At 46.4% G+C, this 26,258-nt stretch overlaps 1 protein-coding gene across 2 annotated transcripts; it reads left to right on the top strand.

Moving 5' to 3' along the window:
* The first annotated feature begins 10,564 nt into the window (after window positions 1-10,564).
* LOC130541009 (C-type lectin domain family 4 member G-like) lies at window positions 10,565-21,897 on the top strand. Of its 2 annotated transcripts, none has more exons than XR_008955055.2 (3): window positions 10,565-12,630; window positions 19,078-19,181; window positions 21,641-21,897. XR_008955055.2 is itself a non-coding variant. In XM_057300642.1 (3 exons), the coding sequence occupies exons 1-3, from the start codon at window positions 10,654-10,656 to the stop codon at window positions 21,777-21,779; spliced, it is 330 nt and encodes a 109-aa protein (XP_057156625.1). In that variant the 5' UTR covers window positions 10,565-10,653; the 3' UTR covers window positions 21,780-21,897. The 2 variants fall into 2 exon arrangements, 1 of the variants encoding a protein (XP_057156625.1); XM_057300642.1 differs by having other exon boundaries at window positions 10,565-10,740.
* The last annotated feature ends 4,361 nt before the right edge of the window (window positions 21,898-26,258 follow it).

Here is a 26,258-nt window from a genome sequence, read left to right as displayed (position 1 = left end):
CACCACACCCAGCTAATTTTTGTATTTTTTGTAGAGACGGGGTTTCACCATGTTGGCCAGGATGGTCTCCATCTCTTGACCTTGTGATCCACCTGCCTCAGCCTCCCAAAGTGCTGGGATTACAGGCATGAGCCACCACACCCGGCCTAAAATAGCATTTTTAAACAAAAATATTGCATGTAAATGTAATAAATTTAGATATTAATAAGCATTTTCCCAGATAAAAAGATTACATATAAATTTAAAAACCTGGAAGTGTGAGAGAATATTTACAGTGATTATTTTGACATGGGTTGTGGATAACTTCTATTTCTTACTTTTGCTTACTTGTCTTTTTTATGGGAATATTCATCATTTTGGAATAAAAAATTTTACTATGAACTCTAAAGGCAAAGAGAAATGAATGTGACATAACTTAGGCTATATATCTAATGTATATTTATTTCATTTTGCAGCATTGCTTTTCTATTTTGCAGACAGTAATCCTCTCAGAGCTGTGCCTGGTTCGGGGGATGGTGCCAGGATGGGGCCAGGATGCGGGTCTTGGGCACAGTCAGAGTCCTCTTATCCGCCCGCAGGATCTGCATGGGGCAGGTGTTCGCCGTGGCCGAGATGAAGGTGGTCCTGGCGCTCACGCTGCTGGGCTTCCGCTTCCTGCGGCACCACATGGAGCCCGGCAGGAAGCCAGAGCTGATCATGCATGCGGAGGGCGGACTTTAGCTGCTGGTGGAGCCACTGAGCTGAGGCCTGCAGGGATCCACCCTAACCCCACCCACCCACCTTTGCAGATTCCCAGGAATAAAATGTTTGTCACCTCTGCCTGAGTCTCATCTAAAGCCAGCAGGGGCTGCAAGGATCCAGGGTGTGTGTGGGTGGAAGTGGGGCAGGGTCTCTGAGGCCAAGACCCTGACTGCTTCTCTGGCTGACCACATGGATCGCAGGTTCAGAGCCCAACAATGGACTTTATCATGTGGGCAATAAGGAGCTATGGGAGGTGCTTGAGCAGGAGAGGGACCAGGTTTTAGGATGGATTTAAGGGGCAATATTGAGGCTCTGAGTCCCTTTCTCTTCTGGGTCCCTGATGCTGCACAGGCAGCCTGTCCAGCAGATGCTACCTGAGCACCCCTCCCTCCCAACTGTGTGCCAGGTGCTCTCATAAGAGTGTCGGGGGGAAGGTGCATCCCCATCCTTTCACCTCTAAGTTCCTCCTCCATTCCCAGCACAGGCCTCCCTGGCCCATTATGGGGTGGGGTCAGGGTCAGGGTCATCCCGTTTGGCTCTAGAGATTCAAAGCCAGACCACTGGATGCAAACATCACCCAAAGGCATGGGATCTGGAGCCAGACTGCTTGGCCACAAGCCTCAGCTCTGCTGTGTGACTGGGGCAAGTTAATTCCCTTCTCTGTGCTTTGGTTTCCCAACCATATAATGGAGACAACAGCACTTAAATCAGACTCATCCCAGGGACTAAATATAAGGGGCTCAGAGCTGTGCTACTTTATAAAAAATGCACTATAAACGTGGCCATTATTACTTCCTGCCTCAGAAAGCCTGGCTCTTGCAGATCTCAAAAGGTCTTTTGAGACTGTTATTTGTGTATCTTGGAAATCAATGGCAACAATTTTTTTTTTTTTTTTTGAGACAGAGTCTCACTCTGTCACCCAGGCTAGAGTGCAGTGGTGTGATCTCAGTTCACTGTGACCTCTGCCTCCCAGATTCAAATGATTCTCCTGCCTCAGCCTCCTAAGTAGCTGAGATTACAGGTGCACACCACCATGCATGGCTGATTTTTGTATTTTCAGTAGAGATGGGGTTTCACCACGTTGTCCAGGCTGGTCTCAAACTCCTGGCTTCAAGTGATCTGCCTGCCTTAGCCTCCCAAAGTTCTGGGATTACAGGCATGAGCCACCACGCCTATCCGGCAAGAATTCTTTTTGTTTCTTTGTTTTGTTTTTTGTTTTGAGACAGAGTCTCGCTCTGTCACCCAGGCTGGAGTACAGTGGCACAATCTCGGCTCACTGCAACCTCCGCCTCCTGGGTTCAAGCCATTCTCCTGCCTCAGCCTCTGGAGTAGCTGGGATTACAAGCGCGTGCCACTACGCCCAGCTAATTTTTGTATTATTAGTAGAGACAGGGTTTTGCCATGTTGGTCAGGCTGGTCTCGAACTTCTGACCTCGTGATCTGCCTGCCTCGGCCTCCCAAAGTGTTGGGATTACAGGCGTGAGCCACTGTGCCTGGCCAAGAATTCTAACGTGTGCTCATTGCATGAGCTCTGCCTGCCCTCTCTGCTGTGCATATAGGAGGCGCTTCTTTTTTTTCTGAAAGTGATGGGGGCACCTGGAAGTGCAAGGGGATGGGAGATGAAGGAAACCTCAGTTAATGTCTCCCAGTAAGATCCTGCTACAAACATTTATCTCTTAGCATAAGGGACTCGGCACCACTGATCCCTGCAGACCCCTCAAACCTCCTTCCCAGCTTCTCTCCCTCCCTCGCTGCACTTGGCCACCCTGGGCTCAATTCTGATTCCCTAATAGACTCAGTCTGTTCTTGTCCCACATTCTTTGGATTTGCGGTTCCCTGTGCTTGGAATGCTTTTCTCCCAGCTCTTTTGTGACTGAGTCTCATCTGATTCCGGGATTGGCTGAAATGGCACCTTCCCATCCAGGCTCTTCCTCCTTTATCTAAAGAGCCCCCCATCCCAGATAATTTTTATCCCATGATCCGTTTTTGTCATAGCATTTTATTGCTCTGAGAGAGTGTTTGTTTCCTAGTTTATTGAAAGCAGATAGGGTACGCAATCCTTTATCGTTTGTCTTCTTCATCGAGCTGCAAGTTCCATAAGGCAGAGAGATCTGTTTTGTCCTGTCTGTTCTTGTTCTGTTTATTCAATTATAGTAGATTCTGTTAGAGCTCTGCCTGTAACTCTTTGCATATTGCTGTTGCAATATTTACTATCCTGTCTTCCAACTGCCAACGTCTCTTTGCTGCAGAGCTTCCTGTAGCTGGATCTCACTCTGCCTTTCAGACAAGCCCAGAAGTGTTGGGAAATTAACCTCTCATGGATTGGTTCTTAACCAAGGACTGATGGGAACTGGCAGATGAATCCTTCAACCCCCCACCCTCCAGCCCTTTTCCTGGAATAACTCAGTGCATTTCCTACACTGTCCTCTAGAGGTTCCCAGTGAACTGCACCCCCTCTCTGATTAAGGCTCACACTTAACAATAGGCCCAACACCAGGCTCTTTATCTCAATCTGCTTCTGGAGACCCATCTAAGACACCTGCTTGAAGAGAGCCTAGACATAATTCAGTAAATATTTCCCCTTCTCTCCCCTCCCCTCACTTCCTTCCCCTCTCTAATGACCAATAATGTTGAGCATCTTTTCCTGTGCTTCCCAGTGTTTAAAACAGCATTTTTAGGCTGGACACGGTGGCTCACACCTGCAATCCCAGCACTTTGGGAAGCCGAGGTGGGTGGATCACTTGAGGCCATGAGTTCGAGGCCAGCCTGGCCAACATGGCAAAACCCCATCTCTACTAAAAATACAAAATATGTAGCCAGGCGTGGTGGCGCACGCCTGTAGTCTCAGCTCCATGGGAGGCTGAGGCAAGATAATCACTTGAACCTGGTTGGTGGAGGTTGCAGTGAGCCAAGATTGCGCCACTGCACTCCAGCCTGGGCAACAGAGTGAGACTATCTCAAAAAATAAAATATAAAATAGCATTATTTTTTTAGATGGAGTCTCACTCTGTCAACAGGTTGGAGTGCAGTGGCATGATCCCCCTCCACTCCCCTCTTTTTGTTTTTGCTCTTTCTTTTTTCCTTCCTTTCCTTTCCTTTCCCTTTCTTTCTTCCTTCCTTCCTTCCTTCCTTCCTTTCTTTCTTTCTTTCTTTCTCTCTCTCTCTCTTTCTTTCTTTCTTTCTTTCTTCTCTCTCTTTCTTTCCTTCTTTCTTCTTTCTCTCTCTCTCTGTCTCTCTCTTTCTCTCTCTCTCTTCCTTTCTTTTCATCTCACTCTGTCGCCCAGGCTGGAGTACGGTGGTGCAGTCTTGGCTCTCTGCAACCTCTGCCTCCCGGGCTCAAGAGATTCTCGTGCCTAAGCCTCCCGAGTAGCTAGGATTACAGGTGTGTGCCACCACGCCTAGCTAGTTTTTGTATTTTTAGTAGAGACGGGGTTTCGCCATGTTGGCCAGGCTAGTCTCAAACTCTTGGTCTCAAGTGATCTGCCCGTCTCAGCCTCCCAAACTGCTGGGATTATAGGTATGAGCCATCACCCCCAGCCGGTTCAGTAAACATTTCTGAATAAATGACAAACACGATCAACACTAGTACCACACGATATCGCCATTTATTTGTCAGAAATATTGCTTCTAAACTTCTCCCCAGACTCACCCCCAAGAAGTTGGCTAGAACTTGAGCAGTTGTCCTTTAATTGCGATTTATTTCATGAACAGGTAACATATGCTTTTAACGTGGTTGTCATAAGGAAGTGCTGATAGGCAAGGTATCTGGGAGTGACGCTGACACAGTTGGGTCCCAGTCGGACTGTGCTTCTGTATGATAAACTCCAATTGTATACTTCATTTGTGCTTTCAAAAGGTACTTATTAAGGCCAGGCACCACTGCACTCCATCTTGGGCAACAGAGTGAGACCCTGTATCTTAAGAAAAAAAAAAAAAAAAGGACTCACACCTGTAATCCCAGTACTTTGGGAGGCTGAAGCCGGGGGATCGCTTGAGGTTGGGAGTTCAAGACCAGCCTGACCAACATGGTGAAACCTCGTCTCTACTAAAAATACAAAAATTAGCCGGGTATGGTGGTGCATGCCTGTAGTCCCAGCTACTTTACTAGGGAGGCTGAGGCAGGAGCTTTGCTTGAACCCAGGAGGTGGAGGTTGCAGTGAGCTGAGATCATACCACTGCACTCCAGCCTGGGTGACAGAGTGAGACTCTGTCTCAAAAAAAAAAAAGATATTTATTAAGCGCTTAAGCCTGTGTAATAGTTGTCTATTACTATGAAACAAGTCAGCCCCCCACCAAAACGTAGTGACCTAAAACAACAAATATCAGGATTAGGGCATTATATTTCTATACATTGGAATTATTTAGAAGACCATGATACTCAATATAAATATGAGAAAGAGTCTCACTCTGTTGTTTTTGTTGTAATTGGTTTTTGGGATTTGCCAAAAATTATTTGCCAAGGCTGATGCCAAGAAGGATGTTTCTTAGGTTTTCTTCTAAGATTTTAATACTTTGAGGTCTTACATTTAAATCTGTAATTCATCTCGAGTTAATTTTTGTACATGGTGAAAGGTCAGGGTCCCGGTTCATTCTTCTGCACATGGTTAGCCAGTTATCCCACGAACATTTATTGAATAGGGAAGCAGCCAACAAACAAATGAAAAAATGTTCCTCTTCGTTAATCATCAGACAAACGCAAGTCAAAACCACAATAAGATACCATCTCACACCCGTCAGAATGCCTGTTACTAAAAAGTGAAAAAAAAACCAAAACAAAACAGATACTGGTAAAACTGCAGAGAGAAGGGAACACTGCTGGTGAGAACGTAAATTGGTCTAGCCACTGTGGAAAGCAGTTTGGAGATTTCTCAAAGAACTTAAAACAGAGCTACCATTTGACCCAGCAATCCTATTAGTGAGTATCTACCCAAAAGAAAATACGTTATTCTACTAGGTAGACACATGCACTTGTATGTTTACTGCAGCACTATTCACAATAGCAAAGACGTGGAATCAGCCTAGGTGCCCATCAACAGTGGATTGGATTTTTTTTTTTTTTTTTGAGATGCAGTCTTGCTCTGTCACCCAGGCTGGAGTGCAATGGTGCGATCTTGGCTCACTGCAACCTCTGCCTCCTGGGTTCAAGCGATTCTCCTGCCTCAGCCTCCTGAGTAGCTGGGACTACAGGTGCGTGCCACCTGTTTAAATGTGGTACATATACATCACGGAATACTATGCAGCCATGAAAAAGAATGAAATCATGTCCTTTGCGGCAACATAGATGGAGCTGGAAACCATTATCCTAAGCGAATTAATGAAGGAACAGAAAACCAAATACCGCATCTTCTCACCTAAACACTGAGTACACATGGACATAAAGATGAAACAGTAGACCCTGGGGACTACTTAAGCAGGGAGGGAAAGAGGAGGGCATAGGTCGAAAAACTACCTATTGAGTACTATTTTCACTCCCTGGGTGATGGCATCCATACCCCAAACCTGCACTTGTACCTCCTGAATCTAAAATAAAGGTTGAAACAATAAAAAAAATTGAGACCCATGAAATAGTACAATGAACTGGTATGCCCTTCAACTAGATTCACTCTTTGCTAACACTCTGCCACGTTTGTATTATTGAGGTATCTGTCTATCTATCTATCTATCTATCTATCTACCTATCATCTATCTACCTACCTACCTATGTATCTATTTCATACTCTTCATTGCTGATTCTTTTGTGTGTGTGTGTGCATGTGTGTGTAACAGAGTCTTGCTCTGTCACCCAGGCTGGAGTGCAACGGCACGATCTTGGCTCACCGCAATCTCCGCCTCCCAGGTCCAAGCAATTCTCCTGCCTCAGCCTCCAGAGTAGCTGGGACTACAGGCACCCGCCATCACACGCAGCTGATTTTTGTATTTTTAGTGGAGACGGGGTTTCACCATGTTGGCCAGGATGGTCTTGATCTCCTGACCTTGTGATCTGCCCGCCTTGGCCTCCCAAAGTGCTGGGATTACAGGCGTGAGCCACTGCACCCGGCCCATTGCTGATTCTTTTAAGAGTAAATTGCAAGAACTGCTTTGAACACTTTTTTTCTCTTTTTTTAAAGATAGGGTCTCCTTCTGTCACCCAGGCTGGAGTGCAGTTGTGCAATTCTAACTCACCACAACCTTGAACTCCTGGCCCCAAGTGATCCTCCTGCCTCAGCATCCCAAATTGCTAGGACTACAGGTATGTGTCACCACACTTGGCCTGAACAATTTTTTTTGACTTATGAATAGACACTGTTTATGTAGCATTTCATGTCTTTTTCATTTGTTTGTCGCTCAACATTATAAAATGTGGAAGATTCCTCCAAGTGCTCGTATGTAGTTTTAGTGAGCTCATTTTCATTGATGTATGCTTCTCCATTGTTTGGATATAACACCGTTTATTCCTCATTGTACCCAAGTGGGTATTTGGCTTATTCTTCATTTTGTCTATTACAAAAAATTGTGATGAACATTGTTATACATGCCTCCTGGTGCAAATAAGCACACAATCCTCTTAGACATACACCTAGGAGTGGACCTGCAAGGGTGTGTGTGCCCTCAACTCAACTGTACAGAGCTGAACTGCTTCCAGACCAATTGCTCCAATTTATACTCACACAAGCAGTGTATGAATGCCCTGGTTGCTCCATATCTTCACCAATACTTAGTGAGTCTTCTTAATTTTCCCCAATGTGGTGTGCATGGAATAATATCTCCTGGTCATCTCATTTGCATTTCTGTGACTACTAATGAGTGTGAGCACATTTTTCCTGTTTCAAAAACTGTTAGGAACCTAGAAGCATGGGGAACTCTTATGACCTATACTATTATGGCCATAATAGTGTAAAACATACCTGCATGTGGCAAAGGATTGCAAAACAATAGGCAAAATAGGTGGTGTGTTAGTTCCCTGGGGTTCTGTAACAAAGTACCATGAAATGAGCGGGTTAAACAACAGGAAATGGTTGTCTCACGGTCCTGGAGACCAGAAATCCTAGATCAAGGGACCGGCAGGGTTAGTTTCTTCTGAGGCTGAGGGAGAATGTGTCCCATGCTTCTCTCTTAGCTTCTGGTGGTTTTCTGGCCATTTTTGGAGTTTGTTGGCTTTTGGAAGCATCACCCCATCTCTGCCTTCATGTCCACGTGGTGTTCTTCCTACGTGTATCTGTGTTTGTCTCTAGATTTCCCTTTTTAAAATAAGGACGGCCGGGTGTGGTGGCTCACACCTGTAATCCCAGCACTTTAGGAGGCCAAGGCGGGCAGATCACTTGTGGCCAGGAGTTTGAGACCAGCCTGGCCAACATGGTGAAACCCCGTCTCCACTAAAAATACAAAAATTAGACTGGTGTAGTGGCGCATGCCTGTAATCCCAGCTACTCTGGAGGCTGAGGCAGGAGAATTGCTTGAACCCAGGAGGTGGAGGCTGCAGTGAGCTGAGATCGCACCACTGCACCCCAGCCTGGGAGACAGAGTGGGGAAAAAGAAGGACAACTGTTATATTGGATTAGGGGTTCACCCCATTTCAGCAAGACCTCATCTTAATTTAACTAATTACATCTGCAATGACTCTGTTTCCCAATAAGCTCACATTTTGAGATACCAGGAGTCAAGAGTTCAACATATGATTTTTTTTTGTTTTTTTTGGATGAAGTCTTGCTCTGTCACCCAGGCTGGAGTACAGTGGGGGTAATCTCAGCTCACTGCAGCCTCTGCCTCCGAGGTTCAAGTGATTCTCGTGCCTCAGTCTCCTGAGTAGCTGGGATTACAGGCATATCACCACACCCAGCTAATTTTTATGTTTTTGGTAGAGACAAAGTTTTACCTTGTTGGCCAGGCTGGTCTCAAACTTCTGACCACAAGTGATCCACTCACCTCAGCCTCCCAAAGTGCTGGGATTATAGGCGTGAGCCACTGCACCCGGCCTCAACGTATGAATTTTTGAGGGGACATGATTTGACTTATAGCAACTGGCTAGGTAATTTTTCTTTCCCTTCTTTCAAACATATAGTATAGATATTTGAAACAGCAGAGAATAACAGAGGAAAAAAGTTTTGGTGTTAGAAAGGGCTGATTCAAATCCTAACTGTGCCTCTTGTTAGCTTGTGATTTAAGTGCTGAGCCTGCAGCCTATCCTGTGTTGAACCGCTGTATCTTAGACAGTTTGTGAGAAGATGAAATAAGATGTGTAAATGGCATATCATGATGTTTGACACATAAAGGCAGTCAATATATGTTAGTTCCTCCTTTCTTATTTGTTTCATTGTATTCATTTTTTAAAACCTTTTATTTTTGAGACGGAGTCTTGCTCTGTCGCCCAGGCTGGAGTGTAGTGGTACGATCTCAGCTCACTGCAACCTCCACCTCCCAGGTTCAAGTGATTCTCCTGCCTCAGCCTCCCGAGTAGCTGGGACTACAGGGACCCACCCTCACGCCCAGCCAATTTTTGTATTTTTAGTAGAGACAGGGTTTCACCATGTTGGCCAGACTGGTCTTGAACTCCTGACCTCAGGTGATCTGTCTGCCTCGGCCTCCCAAAGTGCTGGGATTACAAGTAGGAGCCACCGCACCTGGCCTGTATTCATTTTTTTAAAATATCATTTTACGTTCAGGGGTACATGTGCAGGTTTGTTATACAGGTAAACCTGTGTCACGGGGGTTTGTTCTACAGATTATTTTTGTCACCCAGGTATTAGGCCTAGTACTCATTAGTTATTTTTCCTGATCCGCTCACTCCTCCTACCCTCCAGCCTCCAATAGGCCCCAGCGTGTGTTGTTCCCCTCTATGTGTCCGTGTGTTCAAATCATTTAGCTCCCACATATAAGTGAGAACATGTGGTATTTGGTTTTCTGTTCCTACGTTAGTTTGCTTAAGATAATGGACCCCAGCTCCATCCATGTTCCTACAAAGGACATGATCTTGTTCTTTTGCATGGCTGCATAGTATTCCACGGTGTATCTGTACAACATTTTCTTTATCCAGTCTATCATTGATGGGCATTTAGGTTGATTCCATGTCTTTGCTATTGTGAATAGTGCTATGATAAATATTCTCATGTGTGTGTCTTTATGGTAGAATGATTTATATTCCTTTGGATAAATACTCAATAATCAGGTTGCTGGGTCAAATGGTAGCTCTGTTTTTAGCTCTTTGAGGAGTCGCCACACTGCTTTTCACCATGGTTGAACTAATTTACACCCCCCCACCAACAGTGTATAAGCATTCCATTTTCTCTGCAACCCCCTGCCCCCAGCATCTGTTATTTTTTTGGCTTTGTAGTAATAGCCATTCTGACTGATGTGAGATGGAATCTCATTATGGCTTTGATTTGCATTTCTCTAGTGATCGGTGATGTAAAGATTTTTTTTTTCATATGCTTGTTGGCCACATGTATGTCTTAAAACTACAAGTAGCTACCTAGCTGGGGAGATGAATGAAAGCTGTTGGGAAATGTCATTGTCCTCGGTGTCCAAGAAAAGAGTCACACAAATCATTTCCTAGGTTGAAATGTCCACCACTTCATCGTGAGAAGCCAAGAGCACTTTTCACGCTAAGCTGTGAGAAGCAGAGAGTGGCGGTGGGGGTGTCAGTACAGGGTGAGATTCCGTTCTCTGTTGCTGTGTGTTTTAATCACCTTGGACAGAAATCAGCTTTGCAGAGGAGACTTGGTGCCCACTGCCTCCTGAGCTCAGAGACCCAGGTCCTCTTTCTGGCTGTGTTAACAGATGACCAGATATCTCAGGATCTCGGGCCACACTGTAAGCCAGGAAGGAGGAGCAGTGTAAGAGAGTTGAAGGGGAGCGTTTCCTTCCAAGGGCTGGGTGGAGTTTCCCAGAAATAAGCATGTAGAGTAGGAGCATCTCAGAACAGAGTGAGCTGCGGTCATGATTGAAGGCAGGGATGCTAGCAGCAAGGACCCCAAAGAATTATCAGCATTGGGGCCCAAACTTCCCCCAGGCTGGGGGAAACTGGTGAGTCAAGAAGCTGGGACCAGAAACCCTTTTATGTGCAATTAAGAGCTTGGTGGGCCGGGCGCGGAGGCTCACACTTATAATCCCAGCACTTTGGGAGGCCGAGGTAGGCGAATCACAAGGTCAGGAGTTCAAGACCAGCCTGGCCACCATGGCGAAAACCCATCTCTACTAAAAAATACAAAAAAATTAGCTGGGTGTGGTGGCGGGCGCCTGTAATCCCAGCTACTTGGGAGGCTGAGGCAGGAAAATCTCTTGAACCCTGGAGGCGGAGGTTGCAGTGAGCTGAGATCGTGCCACTGCACTCCAGGCCAGGTGACAGTGCGAGACTCCATCTCAAAAAAAAAAAAAAAAAAAAAGAGCTGGGTGCTGGGTTGCCCCTGCACTCTAACCATAGGCAGGAGAAAGAGAGGACATGGAGTTCCCATCTTTCTGAGGCTTCCTCGTCATTACTCCACATCCCAGAGGGACAGGCTTCTTTTTCTAGTCTTTTCTGAGTCCTCAACATCCGATGCATTCAGCAGGGGTCCCAGAAGAGCACGGGGGATTCAGCGATTTCCCTGCAGCCTGAGAGGAGACTCGGGCATCTAAGGAAAAGAGTGGGTATCCCTGAAGGGAGGGGAAGCTGACCTGGTTTCCACCCAGGGCAACGGGCACAGAAGCCCCATGACAAGACCTGGAAATGCCGGGCGCGGTGGCTCACGCCTGTAATCCCAGCACTTTGGGAGGCCGAGACGGGTGGATCACGAGGTCAGGAGATCGAGACCATCCTGGCTAACATGGTGAAACCCCATCTCTACTAAAAATACAAAAAATTAGCCGGGCGCGGTGGCGGGCGCCTGTAGTCCCAGCTACTCGGGAGGCTGAGGCAGGAGAAAGGTGTGAACCCAGGAGGCAAAGCTTGCAGAGAGCGGAGATCGCGCCACTGCACTCCAGCCTGGGCGACAGAGCAAGATTCCGTCTCGGAAAAAAATAAAATAAAATAAAATAAAAAATAAAAAAAGACCTGGAAGTAACTCTGCCCGGTGGTGTCTCTGATCCTGCTTCTCCTGGTTGTTCTCCTCAGTGTGCTTCTGTCCAGAGGTAAGGCGGCTGAATCAGGGGGACCGGGTGGCCCCGGGACAGGAGCCATGAGGGCTCCCAACCTGTAGGGTGGGTCGGATTCGGAAACGCTGGGATAGGGGTGGAGCCGGAGGGGCTGCTGGTCGTGTCCCTGGGGATGACCATGGTGACACAGGAGGGAGCTGACCTCCTCACCAGCCTCAGAGGGAGGCATGCGGGGGTGTGTATGAACTGAAGGAGCAGAATCATTAGTGAGCAAGTTTGAGTCATTGGTGAGTACCTCCCCCAAGCCCAGCCCTGAGCTGGGATTAGAACCTCCAGGCTGCCTGCATTCCCTAAACAGTCCAGACACACTGGAATGAAATTCCCTCCTTACTACTCACTAGCTGGTTGCTTTTAGACAAGAAACTTTATGTCCCTGGGCCTGGGTTTTCTCATCCGCAAAATGAGTGGAACATTTCAGAGTTCCAAAGTACCTTGCCCTGGGGCTGGAAGAAAGTCTTGGACTCTGGGAGTTGAGGGAACAGAGAGAAACCCCAGGGAGGTTCTTTGAGTGAGGGGAGCGTCTAGAACACGCTGCTGGCGTCTCTCCCCAGTCTTGAGGATGACGAAGGATGTGCGGGATGAAAAAGTGAGTGGGTGTCCAAGGAGATGCCCCGCCCCCCGAACTTTAATCACATCCCGCCACCCTCAACTCTGCCAAGACCTTTACCAGCGCGTTCTCTTTGGGTCTCTCAGTGACACTGGGGCTGGCAGACACCGGACATGACCGAGACTTCATTTGGGGTGAAATGTTCAGGCAAATAAAGGTTGTCCAGGCACGCAATGGTGAGGAGTGAGGCAGGGGAGGTGGGGGAAGGGCGGGGACTCTGCTCCTTTCGGCACTGGTGACGGGGGCTTCCTGTAGCAGGGATCTCGGAAAGGCAGCCCAATGCCCGGGGGATTCTTGGGTCTTTTTTAGTGCTAGCAGAACATGGAGAAAGTTGAGGTGACATGGTCAGACCAACGGATAGTGAAGGGATACCAGAAAAGTAAGGCTTTGAGGACAGTGAGACTTGCTCTGCAGGTGTGGCTGTGTGCAACCGCGGGGACAGCCCCTTTAACCGCTCTCAGCCTCAGTTCCCTCAGCTGCAGAATCGGGGGGAAATGAGCAGTGTCATTCTCAAGAGTCATTGTCAGGATTCAGAGCCTCCTCTTTTCTTTTTCCCTCCCCTCCCTTCCACCTTCCCCTCCCCTTCTTCTTCCCCTCCCCCTCCCCCTCTCCCTCCCCTCTCCCTCCTCCTCCCTTCCCCCTCCCCCTCCCCTTCCCTCCCCTCCTCTTCTCCTGGACTATGTTGCCCAGCCTTGTCTCACATTCCTGGGCTCAAGCGATCCTCCCACTTTGGCCTCCAAAAGTGCTGGGATTACAGGTGTCTGCTGTAAATCTACCTCTGACCGGAGCCTCCACTTTAAATCACCACATCAGCGTGCTGCAAAATACGGTGGGTCCTCTGCAGCCTGTCAGATGAATGCAGCGAGTTTGCTAAAATGCAGATGCCTGGGTTCCACACAACCCTATTGGATCACATTCCGTTGTAGGTGGTACCTTTGTGCTACATATTTTAAGTAGAATTCTTTTCCTTCCCAAAACTAAAAAAAATTAAGTCGATATCAAAAAATTAATAAAACTTTAAAAAATATTTAATTGACTTTAATGCAAGTTTAATTTAAATTTAAATGAACATTTAATTAAATGAAATGTTTTATAAAATTTCAATGGATAATTGTATAGATCCATGGGGTATAATGTGAGGTTTTGATAAAGGTACACATTGTGGGCCAGGCACAGTGACTCACACCTGTAATCCCAGCACTTTGGGAGGCCAAGGAAGGCAGGTGGATCACTTGAGGCCAGGAGTTTGAGACCAGCCTCGGCACCATGGTGAGACCCTGTCTCTACTAAAAATACAAAAATTAGCCAGGCGTGATGGCCTATGCCTGTAATCCCAGTTTCTTGGGAGGCCAAGAATTGCTTGAACCCAGGATGCACAGGCTTCAGTGAGCTGAGATCGGGCAACTGCACTGCAGCCTGGGTGACAGAGAAAGACTCTGTCTCAAAAAAATAAAAATAAAAATAAAAATTTAAAATGCATACATTGTGGAATAATCATTCCACAAGCTAATGAACATATCTATCAGCAAATCAAGCTAATGAACCTATCACCTCACCCACATATTCTTTTGTGTGTATGTGGTGAGAACAGTTAAAATCTACTCTTGGCTGGGCGTGGTGCCTCGTGCCTATAATCCCAGCACTCTGGGAGGCCGAGACGGGTGGATCACCTGAGGTCAGGAGTTCGAGACCAGCCTGGCCAACATGGTGAAACCCCGTCTCTACTAAATACAAAAAATTAGCCGGGCGTAGTGATGGGAGCCTGTAATCCTAGGTACTTGGGAGGCTGAGGCAGAAGAATCCCTTGAACCCCGTAGGCAGAGGTTGCAGCGAGCCAAGATTGTGTCGTTGCATTCCAGCCTGGGCAACAGGAGTGAAACTCTGTCTCAAACAAACAAACAAAACAAAAAGCAAGAAAGAAAGAAGGAAGGAAGGAAAGAAAGAAAGAAAGAAAGAAAAAAAGAAAAAATAAAATCTACTCTTTGAGGAATTTTGGAATAGAGATGACATTATTATTAACTATGGTCACCATGCTGTGCAGTGGATCACAACCAAACTTACTTCTCCTGTCTGATGGAAACTCTGCATCCTTTGACCAACATCTCCTTATCCCACCCCCCGTCCCCCATTCCCTGGTAACCACGGTTGTACTCTCTGCTTCTATGAATTAGATTTTTTAGATTCCACGGATAAGTGAGATCATGCAGGATTTATCTTTCTGTGCCTAGCTTATTTCACTTAACAGAATGTAAATAGAACTTTTGAATGACAGGATGAGACATGCTGTATATGCCATTGAGTCTTAGTATCCACCATTGCTACACACTATGAAGTCCAGAGAGAACTGATTTCATGAATCCAGAACCACAGGTCCCAGGAGAAAATACACAGTTAGGTTCCAGCGAGACTCTCATCACAACATTTTGTCAACTGATCATTACGTAGCCTTGTTTGTGTGTGTTTCTGTTTAAATACATTTTTTTTTTTGAGACAGAGTCTCCCTCTGCCACCCAGGCTGCAGTGCACCAGCACGATCTTGGCTCACTGCAACCCCTGCCTCCGAGGTTCAAGTGATTCTCCTGCCTCAGCCTCCCAAGCAGCTGGGAATACAGGCATGCACCACCATGCCCGGCTAATTTTTGTATTTTTAGTAGAGACGGTGTTTCGCCGTATTGCCCAGGCTGGTCTTGAACTCCTGGCCTCAAGTGATCCACCCAACTTGGCCTCTCAAAGTGCTGGATTACAGGCTCTGTTTAAATACATGTTATATGTATTGTTAATTCATTGATTTTGAATTATGGTCAACAGCACTATAGCTCAAGCCTGAATGAAGCTGCTCTAATACACATATTTTCTCCACGAGGCACATCACAGCCTTCTTGCATTTAGGAACACTAGACAGTGCTTCAGCATTATGCCAGGGCCATTTTCAACAACAGTCATCGACAAAAAGCACAAGGTCAGGAGTTCGAGACCAGCCTGGCCAACATGGTGAAACCCCATCTCTACTAAAAATACAAAAATTAGCCGGACGCGGTGGCGTGCGCCTGTAGTCCCAGCCACTCGGGAGGCTGAGGCTGGAGAATCACTTGAACCCCGGAGGCAGAGGTTGCAGTGAGCTGAGGTCGCACCACTGCACTCCTGCCTGGGCGACAGAATGAGACTCCGTCTCAAAAAAAAAAAAAAAAAAAGAAAGAAAGAAAGAAAAGCACAAAAATGTGAAAAACATGGCATTCAATAGTCCATGAAAAGGACACTTGTTTACAGCAGGAAAGCTGAAACAAGACAGCAGAGAGTTCTTTTCTTCTATCTCAGACTCAAACTTTTCACTACTCTGCTTATCTGCACAAATGACCCCCAAAATGACATAAGTATCTGCTCTGGGGTTACAAATACATTTCAGTGAGTAGGTGGATTTGTAAATATGGAACCCACAAGTAATGATTGATGGTGTATGTGTTCTGTAGATGGATATAGATAAAATCAGTGAGAATTTTCCCTCCCACTCCTGAAACCTCATTGCCATGTTCCCCACCTAAGCCCCAACACAAACTCCCAAGAACTACTGGAATTAGCTGGGCTTTATTCCTTTAGGGCAGCCTTTCTCAAACTCAATACGATTGACATGTGGGGATGAATCATTCTTTGCAGTAAGGGGCTGTCCTGTACATTGCAGGGTGTTTAGCAGCACCCCTGGTGCACCCCTGGCTTCTCCATGCCAGTGGTACCTCTCCCCTAGTTGTGGTGAATAAAAATGCCTTCAGACATTGCCAGATGTCCGCTGGGGACAAAATCGCCCCTGACTGGGGACCACTGCTTTACAGTTTCTTTTTTTTTTTTTTGAGACGGAGACTCGCTCTGTTGCCCAGGCTGGGGTGCAGTGGCGCAATCTCGGCTCACTGCAAGCTCTGCCTCCCGGGTTCAAGCAGTTCTCTGCCTCAGCCTCCCAAGTAGCTGGGACTACAGGTGCCTACGACCACGCCCGGGTAATTTTTTTTTTTTTTGTATTTTTAGTACAGACGGGGTTTCACCATGTTAGCCAGGATGGTCTCGATCTCCTGACCTCGTGATCTACCTGCCTCGACCTCCCAAAGTGTTGGGATTACAGGCGTGAGCCACTGTGCCCAGCCATAGAGTTTCTTTAAGAAAACAAGGAATGTCAAACATATGCTTTTCTATTTTATTTAAAGGTAGTATATTATTCACATTCTCTCAGGCTGGAGTGCAATGGTGTGATCTCAGCTCACTGCAACCTCTGCCTCCTGTGTTCAAGCAATCTCCTGCCTCAGGGTCCTGAGTAGCTGGTATTATGGGCACCCGCCACCACACCCAGCCAATTTTTGTATTTTTAGTAGAGATGGGGTTTCACCATGTTGGACAGGCTGGTCTTGAACTCCTGACCTCAAGTGATCCACCCGCCCCGGCCTCCCAATGTGCTGGGATTACAGGCGTGAGCCAACCGCGCCTGGCACATTATTCCTAGAGTTGCCTTTTCCACTTAATAGGATATTTATGGCTTTTTTTTTTTTTTTTTTTTTTTGAGACAGGGCTTCACTCTGTCACCCAGGGTGGAATGCAGTGATGCCATCCTGGCTTACTGCAATCTCCAACTCCTGGATTCAAGCAATTCTCCCACCTCAGCCTCCCAAGTAGCCGGGACTAGGTGCGTGCCAACATGCCCAGCTAATTTTTGTATTTTTTTGGTAGAGATGGGGTTTCACCATGTTGGCCAGGTTGGTCTCAAACTCCTGACCCCAAGTGATCCACCTGCCTTGGCTTCCCAAAGTGTTTGGATTACAGGCGTGAGCCAACACACCCAGTAGGATATTTATGGCATTTTAGTATGTCCTTCTGATATGTTTCAGTAATGTCAAGCACCAACTGTCTAGGTAGTGAGTTCCCCATTGTTGGGTGTATTCAAGTGGAAGCCATTAGGAATGTGGCCAGAAGCGAGTGGGTGGGCAACTGGGTGGAAAGCTGGATACACTAAATTTGCTAATGGCTCCATCCTCACAGAATCCTCCTGCCTGCCCTGCCCCAAGAGCTGGAAGGCCTTCCAGGGCTCCTGTTACAGCTTCTTTTCAGACAAACTCACCTGGCCCCAGGCCAATGATTCTTGTGCCCAGAACCAAGCTCACTTGGTTATCATCAACAGCTGAGCAGAACAGGTGGGAAACGGAAAGGTAAGGCCTTAGTGGAGGTGGAGGAAGGATTCTACAAGAATTTTGGGATTCCTATCCTTATCCCCTTTGGGATCATGTACAGTACTCTTAGTGGGATCTTGAAGATCTGCCTTCTCTTGCCCCAACCCAATCTCACTGCTCCGTCATTCAGGGAACGGACCCTGTGCACTGTAGTCTTGTCTCGAAGCTCTGATTCCTGTGGGTCACTCTCTGGAGAGTCCTTTCCTTTGCCATCTGCATGGAGAACTCTTATTCATCCCTCAAAAGCCCAACACAAACATCCCTTCCTCCACATCCTCTTGTGGCATCATCAGAGATTTTTTTTTTTTTTAAGATGAAGTCTCGCTCTGTCGCCAGGCTGGAGTGCAGTGGCGCAATCTCAGCTCACTGCAACCTCCATCTCCCAGGTTCAAGCGATTCTCCTGCCTCAGCCTCCCAAGTAGCTGGGACTACAGGCACGTGCTACCATGCCCAGCTAAGTTTTGTATTTTTAGTAGAGACGAGGTTTCACTATGTTGGCAAGAATGGTCTCGATCTCCTGACCATATACACATATGTATATATACACATATGTATATATGTATAATCTCACAGTATACATATGTGTATATATGTATATATGTGTGTATATATGTATATATATATCTCACAGTATATATCTATCTCACAGTATATATCTATCTCACAGTCTCTTTATCCACTCATTGATTGATGGGCGTTTGGGCTGGTTCCATATTTTTGCAATAGTGAGTTGTGCTGCTATAAAAGTGCTTGTGCAAATATCTTTTTCGTATAATGACTTCTTTTCCTCTGCGTAGATATCCAGTAGTGGGATTGGTGGATCAGATGGTAGTTCTATTTTTAGTTCTTTTTTTTCTTTTCTTTTCTTTTCTTTTTGAGACAGAGTTTTGCTCTTGGTGCCCGGGCTGGAGTACAATGGTGTGATCTCGGCTCACCGCAACCTTCACCTCCCAGCTTCAAGCAATTCTCCTGCTGCAGCTTCCCGAGTAGCTGAGATTACAGGCATGTGCCACCATGCCCAGCTAATTTTGTATTTTTAGTAGAGATGGGATTTCTCCATGTTGGTCAGGCTGGTCTCCAACTCCTGACCTCAGGTGATCCGCCCGCCTTGGCCTCTCAAAGTGCTGGGATTACAGGCGTGAGCCACCACATCCGGCCCTATTTTTAGTTCTTTAAGGAATCTCCACACTGTTTTCTATAGTGGTAAAACCATGATAACGTTTGCACCAACCTAATACGTAGTAGATCTGGGATTCAAAGTCAAGATTCAAGGGCAGTGAATTCCCTGCCTGCCTCTGTCTGCCTGCCCATCTAACTGTGATCTCTGCATCTTACTCCTCTCACCCTCTGGCCACCCCTGCCTCCATCCTTTCAGCTTCCAAGGAATTCCACCTCCCAAATGTAACTTCTTCCCTCCAGGACTTCCTGACATCAACTAACCAGGCGACATCCTGGATAGGCCTCTTCAAAGATGGCCAAGGAAGTGCCCACAGGTGGATGGATGGCTCAGCCCCCACCTACATGTGAGTATCTCCTTTGACACCCAAGATAGTCTCCCCTAAGAGGCGGGCATGGCTTTCAGACAGTAAGTTATGACCACTGTAGGTGTTTCTCTTTCATTCATTCACAATGAAGTACCCGTGGTAGCTCCCAAACTGCCTGATATCCTTTCTGTTTTTTGTTTTTTTTTGAGATGGAGTTTCACTCTTGTTGCCCAGGCTGGAGTGCAGTGGTGTGATCTTGGCTCACTGCCACCTCTGCCTCATGGGTTCAAGCGATTCTCCTGCCTCAGCTTTCTGAGTAGCTGGAATTACAGGCACCCACCACCACACCCAGCTAATTTTTTGTATTTTTAGTAGAGACGGGGTTTCATCATGTTGGCCAGACTGGTCTCAAACTGCTGACCTCAGGTGATTTGCCCGCCTCGGCCTCCCGAAGTGCTGGGATTACAGGCGTGAACCACCGTGCCCAGCCGACATCCTTTCTATTACCCTAGTTATTGTTATTTTGTTACTTGACAAGAGTGTTCCCAGTTTGGTGCTTGAGAAATTATGGGTTCAATGTCAAACTCTTTTTTTTTTTAATTTAAATATACTTTATTGCTAAAAAGTGCTAACAATCATCTGAGCCTTCACAGAGAGTCATAATCTTTTTTAAATTTAATTTTAATTTTAATTTCTGGGGTACATGTGCAGGATATGCAGGTTGGTTACATAGGTAAATGTGTGCTATGATTGTTTGCTGCACCTATCAACTCATCACCTAGATATTAAACCCAGCATGCATTAGCTATTTTTCCTAATGCTCTCCCTCCCCCAACCCCACCTCCTGACAGGCCTCAGTGTGTGTTGTTCCCCTCCCTGTGTCCATGTGTTCTCATTGTTCGGCTCCCACTTATAAGTGAGAACACGCTGTGTTTGGTTTTCTGTTCCTGCATTAGTTCACTGAAAATAATGGCTTCCAGCTCCATCTGTATCCCTGTAAAGGACACGATCTCGTTCCTTTTTATGATTGTATAGTATTCCATGGTGTATATGTACCACATTTTCTTTATCCAGTCTATCATGGATGGTCATTTGGGTTAATTCCATGTCTTAAATAGTGCTGCAATGAACACAGGCGTGCATGTATCTTTGTAACAGAATGATTTATATTCCTCTGGGCATATACCCAGTAATGGGATTGCTGGGTCAAATGATATTTCTGGTTCTAGATCTTTGAGGAATTCCACAATGGTTGAATTAATTTACATTCCCACCAACAGCATAAAAGCATTCCTGTTTCTCTGCAACCTTGCCAGCACCTGTTGTCAAACTGCTTTCTTTGTTGCAGGACTTTTCAGAGCCTTGAATGTGCTAATGAGCACTAAGCCTATTCAGAAGGAGTGAAACAATGTAGCATTTGCCAACTGTATGACTTTCCCATGGCTGCCATAGCAAAGTACTGCAAACTGGGTGGCTTAAAACAACAGAAATGTGTTCTTTCACTGTTCTGGAGGCCAGAGGTTTCTAGTCAAAATGTTGGTAGGGCCATGACCCTTCCAAAGGGTCTAAGGAAGAATCTTTCCCTGTGTTTTCCAGCTTCTGGTGGCTCCAGACATTCCTTGGCTTGTGGCGGCATCACTCCACTGTCTGCCTCTGTCTTCTCACGGCCTTCTCCTTGCCTCTGTGTCTCCTTTTTTCTGTCTGTTATAAGGATACTCATCATTGGATTTAGGGCCCACCTGACAAACCCAGGATGATCTCATCTTGAGACCTTTCATTTAATTACAGCTGTAAAGACCCCCTTTCCAAGTAAGGTCACATGCACAGGTATTAGGGGGTTGGACGTGGCATATATTTTTGGAGAGGACACTTTAATTCACTATACCTCCTGGCATTGTCTTGCATCCTCACACTGTATGCCTTTTTCTGCGACATTTCCTACTTCCTGCATCACCTTCCCTGACTGGCAAGCTGCTCTGCACGGGGCCAGGCTTAGGGCAGAAGTTGTCTCATTGGCAGATTGATCTGCAATCTGAGCACTTTCTGTATACCTTATGTGCACTGGTCATCATATCCTCAGAATGAATTTCTATTTTGCAAAACAGGAAACGGCAGCTCATAGACATTAAGACCGTAGTCAAACAGATACAAGTGGCAGAGCTGGAATTTGAATGGGGTCTGTCTGGTTTCAAGCGGAATGGACCTTGGAGAAGGGGAGAAGCCCAGAGAGATGGGGCAGTCGGATGGTGGCCCAGGAGCTGGAAGACTTTCAGCTTTTCTGAAGACTGTGGCCTTGTTGCTACTCCTATCTCAGCTCCACTTGGAAAAAAAAATGGGAAGGGGTTGACCAGATGGTTACCATACAATGGGCTCAATAAGTGGCTCCCACTGGGGGCCTCTTGAGCTTCAGGTGGCAGATCCTGACTCACAGAGGGCAGGAGTTGGGGCTTCAGGCTCTGGTCCCATCAGAAAGGGATGTGGTGGGCATCTCTTCACAGAAACTTGGACTCCGGGAAATTGGATGATAATGGAACCACCCAAGCCTGTGTGATGATGCTTTACCAGGGACACTGGAGCAACTCCTCTTGCAAATCAGAGTCTCCTGTTTACATCTGTGAGAAGAGGCAGAGCTGCTAACCTAGGCCCCTACCCCATAAGATTGATGTAAACCTCTTGTTGTGCATCCCCAACCTCCATCTCTGCCCTCTCTGGGCTCTGAATCCCCAGAGGCAACAATAAAGGACGTTTCTCCAAAGCCTAGAGTCTTTCTTGGCACAAGGCTTGCTCACTTTTCATGTCCTTTTCTGATTTCTGCTGAGTGGAAGAAACGCCCCAGGAGCAATGTTGGGTCCGTCTATCCCTGCAAGGGGATTGTAGTTCCCACTCCCATTAAAGCCAGGCTTGGCCATGCTCCTGCTTGGGGTAATGAGATGGAATGGGAATTGGCATGTACCACCACTGAGCAGGAGCCTTAAGAGCCTTATGTGGTTATATTATCTTTGCTTTTCCCTTGCTACAAGAACAGCCCATCCCAGAGAGAGGCCACTTTTTCACGCTTGGTCCTGCAAGGAAGAAGACCCTGCAGAACAGAGCTTCTGTGGACGCACTATGGATATAAATGTAGCCAAGAAATGAAGCTTTGTGGTTGTCAGTTGTGTGAATCCGAAAGTATCTGAGACAGGTCTCAATCAATTTAGAAAGTTTATTTTGCCCAGGTTAAGGATGTACCCCTGAAACAGCCTCAGGAGGTACTGACAACATGTGCCCAAGGTGGTTAGGGTACAGCTTGGCTTTATACATTTTAGGGAGACATAATACATGTAAGATTTACATTAGTTGAATCTGGAAGTGTGGGACGACTTGAAGCTGGGCAGCGGTGCAGGGTTGGCAGAGTAGGGGCTTCCCGGTCATAAGTAGATTTAAAAATTTTCTGATTGGCAGGCCAGGTGCGGTGACTCATGCCTGTAATCCCTGCACTTTGGGAGGCTGAGTCAGGTGGATCACCTGAGGTCAGGAGTTTGAGACCAGCCTGGCAAACCTGGTGAAATCCCATCTGTACTAAAAATACTAAAAAATTAACTGGGCGTGGTGGTGGGCACCTGTAATCCCAGCTACTCAGAGGCTGAGGCAGAAGAATCACTTGAACCTGGGAGGCAGAGGTTGCAGTGGGCCAAGATTGTAACGTTGCATTCTAGCCTGGGTGACAGAGGAAGACTGTGTCTCAAAAAAAAAAAAAAAATTCTGATTGGCAATTCGTTGAAAGAGTTATTATCAATAGAAAGGAATGTCTGGGTTATGATACAGGGTTGTGGAGACCAAGGTTTTATTATGTAGATGAAGTCTCCAGGTAGCAGGCCTCAGAGAGAATAGATGGTAAATGTTTCTTATCAGACTTAAGGTCTGCATTGACGTTTATGCTGGTCAGCTTTTCCTGAATACCAAAAGGGAGGAGGCTGTAATGAGGCATGTCTGGCCCCTTCTACTTCTACCTTCTCTTCCCATCATGGCCTGAACTAGGTCCAGGTTTTTCAGGTTAACTTTGGAATACCCTTGGCCGAGAAAGGAGGAGTCCTTTCAGGTGGTTGGGAGGCCTTAGAATTTTAGTTTTGGTTTATGGTTGCTAAAATTTCAAGGTCACTACTTGTTACTGCAGCATTCCAAACCTAGGTTGACCAACACAGGGGACCAAGTTCCATTTCACTAAACACCCAGATCAGAGGCTTTCTTCTGATGCAATTAGCCTGAAGCTTTCAGGAAAAAGATAGCTGAGCCCCTCAGGTCCTGATATAGTTTGGCTGTCTGTCCCCACCCAAATCTCATCTCGAACTGTAATCCCCACTCATGGAGGGAGGGACCTGGTGGGAGGTGATTGGCTCATGGGGGTGGTTTCCCCCATGCTGTTCTCATGATAGTGAGTGAGTTCTCACGAGATCTGATGGTTTAAAAGTGGCAGCTTTGGCCAGGTGCAGTGGCTCATGCCTGTAATCCCAGCACTTTGGGAGGCCAAAGCAGGTGAATCGCTTGAGGCCAGGAGTTTGAGACCAGCCTGGCCAACATGGTGAAACCCCATCTCTACTAAAAATACAAAAATTAGCTTGGCATGGTGGCATGTGCCTGTAATTCCAGCTACTCAGGAGGCTGAGGCAGGAGGATCACTTGAACCCAAAGGTAGAGGTTGCAGTGAACTGAGATTGTGCCATTGCACTCCAGCCTGGGCAACAAACACCTTGTCTCAAAAAAAAAAAAAAAAAAAAAGAGTGAGTCCATTGAGAGAAACACATCATAGTGCAGATGGTTCTTAGTGAAAATTATTAAGGCAGTAAAAGACCAAAGTCTGTGAGGCAATGGTGGATCAATGTGAGGAACTGGCTAAGGGATGTGATCCTCCCAGTCCTGTTGCTGCATCCAGGCCCCGTTCAAACCCATCAGAATCCTTGCTCAATAAATATTTATTGAAAGAATAAAAAAAGAATTAGGCGTGATCGTTCCTTGAACCTGGCTCAAACTCACATATTTACAGGAATATCACTCACAGCCGAACAGTCATGGCATAACAAGGTCATGATCCGTAGGAACACTTCTTCCCCAACAAATATCATTTTGGATTAGGCCATGGTCAGTGGCTCATGCCTGTAATCCCAGGACTTTGAAAAGCCGAGGCGGGCAGGTCGCTTGAGCCCAGGAGTTCAAGACCAGCCTGGGAAACATGGTGAAACCCCATCTCTATAAATAAAATAAAATATAAAATAAAATACTAAAGTTATCCAGGCATGGTGGCACTCACCTGTACTCCCAGGTACTCAGGAGGCAGAGGCAGGAGGGTTGCTTGAGGCCAGGACTTTGAGGCTGCAGTGAGCCTTGATCGTACCATAACACTGCACCCCAGCCTGGGTGACGGAGTAGACCTTGTCTCAAAAAAAGAAGAAAAAAAAAAAAGGAATTAGGTCAAATAGGAACCTGGTCTGGTTCTTGCTCTCACTGCCCTGAACCTTAGGACTGCAAGGGAACTGAACCTGGAACTGTGTGGGAATGAGATAGATGCCTGCATCCTTGCTGCAGAGAAGAGAAACATAATGTTTGATTTTTCTTCCAGGGTCATGGAGACAAGCTATCAGAAACTAAGAGTAGTTTCTTGCTCCTGGTTCAGAAACTTCGCTTCAGATCAGGGTTATGAGCTGAATGTGTGTATCCCCAAAAATTCATGTGTTGAAGCCCTAACCCCCCATGTGATAATACTTGGATATGGGGCCTTTGGAATGTAATTAGGTTAAGATTAAGCCAAGAAAGTAGGGTCGCTCAGTGGGATTAGTGTCCTTAAAAAAAGAGAAATCAAGACCAGATTGGGAGTGGCAGCTCACGCCTGTAATCTCAGCTCTTTGGGAGGCTGAGGCCAAGAGTTTGAGACCAGCCTGACCAACGTGGTAAAACCCCATCTCTACTAAAAATACAAAAAATTAGCCAGGCGTGATGGCAGGTGCCTGTAATCCCAACTACTCGGGAGGCTGAGGCAGGAGAATCGCTTGAACCCAGGAGGCAGAGGCTGCAGTGAGCTGAGATCACGCCATTGCACTCCAGCCTGGGCAACAGGCTCTGTCTCAAAAATAAATAAAATAAAATAAAAAGGCAACAATGGGGTCTGAGCTTCATGGGGATGCAGCCGCACCCTAGAAAGTCATTTAATTACAGTCTGCCCTGATTGTGACATAATATCCATTTATTTGTTTACTCTGATGCTAAATTTGACCCAATATTTACAATCACAGATCCATTTTCTTGAAATTATTATTTTATATGTCTGATGCAGTAACTCATATTTTAATACACTTTCTCCCCACGAGAACAAAAAAAACACCAGGAGGGCAGAGGATCTCATCTTGCTTGTTCTCTTGTTTGAGCTGCAGGCCGACAAGGTTTGGTTCCTACAGCCTGGAACACAAAAAGTGTTGAATAAATCCTTAATACAGGCATGAATAGATGAGTTTTAAAGGCATGGGGGTGAGGTAAGTAAAGCCATGAGCTGACTCCATCAATTGTACCCAGATCCCTACAAGACTCTACTGGGTGACACAATCATACTATCTAGCACGTATTGAGGATTTATGAAATGCCAATACATTTACAGGCATCATGCTGTGGGGCAGGTGCTATTATTATTGGCCTCCCCATTTGCAGACAGAGGTTCAGAGAGGTCAATTCACTTCACTAAGGTCACACAACCAGGAAATAGGTAGGCCAGGATTCGAGTCAAGTTTATCTGATGTGAGCCAGGGTCCTGAGGCATGAAGCCACTTAGACTATTATACAAGTCACCCTCTGCCTGTTAATCTGTGTTTAAGAACCCAAAGAGAAATCAACAATTCATACGGCCAGTGGATCTCTGCTGAAACAAAGAAAACAATGGCTGGGCGCAGTGGTTCATGCCTGTAATCCCAGCACTTTGGGAGGCCAAGGTGGGAGGATCACTTAAGTTCAGGAGTTCAAGACCAGCCTGGCCAACATGGCAAAATGCCATCTCTACTAAAAATACAAAAATTAGCTGGGTGTGGTAGCAGGTGCCTGTAATCGCAGCTACTAAGGAGGCTGAGGCAGAAGAATCACTTGAACCCTGGAGGCAGT

The sequence above is a fragment of the Pan paniscus genome, chromosome 20, assembly GCF_029289425.2.
Source record: "Pan paniscus chromosome 20, NHGRI_mPanPan1-v2.0_pri, whole genome shotgun sequence".
Taxonomy (NCBI): Eukaryota; Metazoa; Chordata; class Mammalia; order Primates; family Hominidae; genus Pan; species Pan paniscus.
Note: the sequence above shows the minus strand (reverse complement) of the source record. Positions and strands in the feature narration are given on the sequence as shown.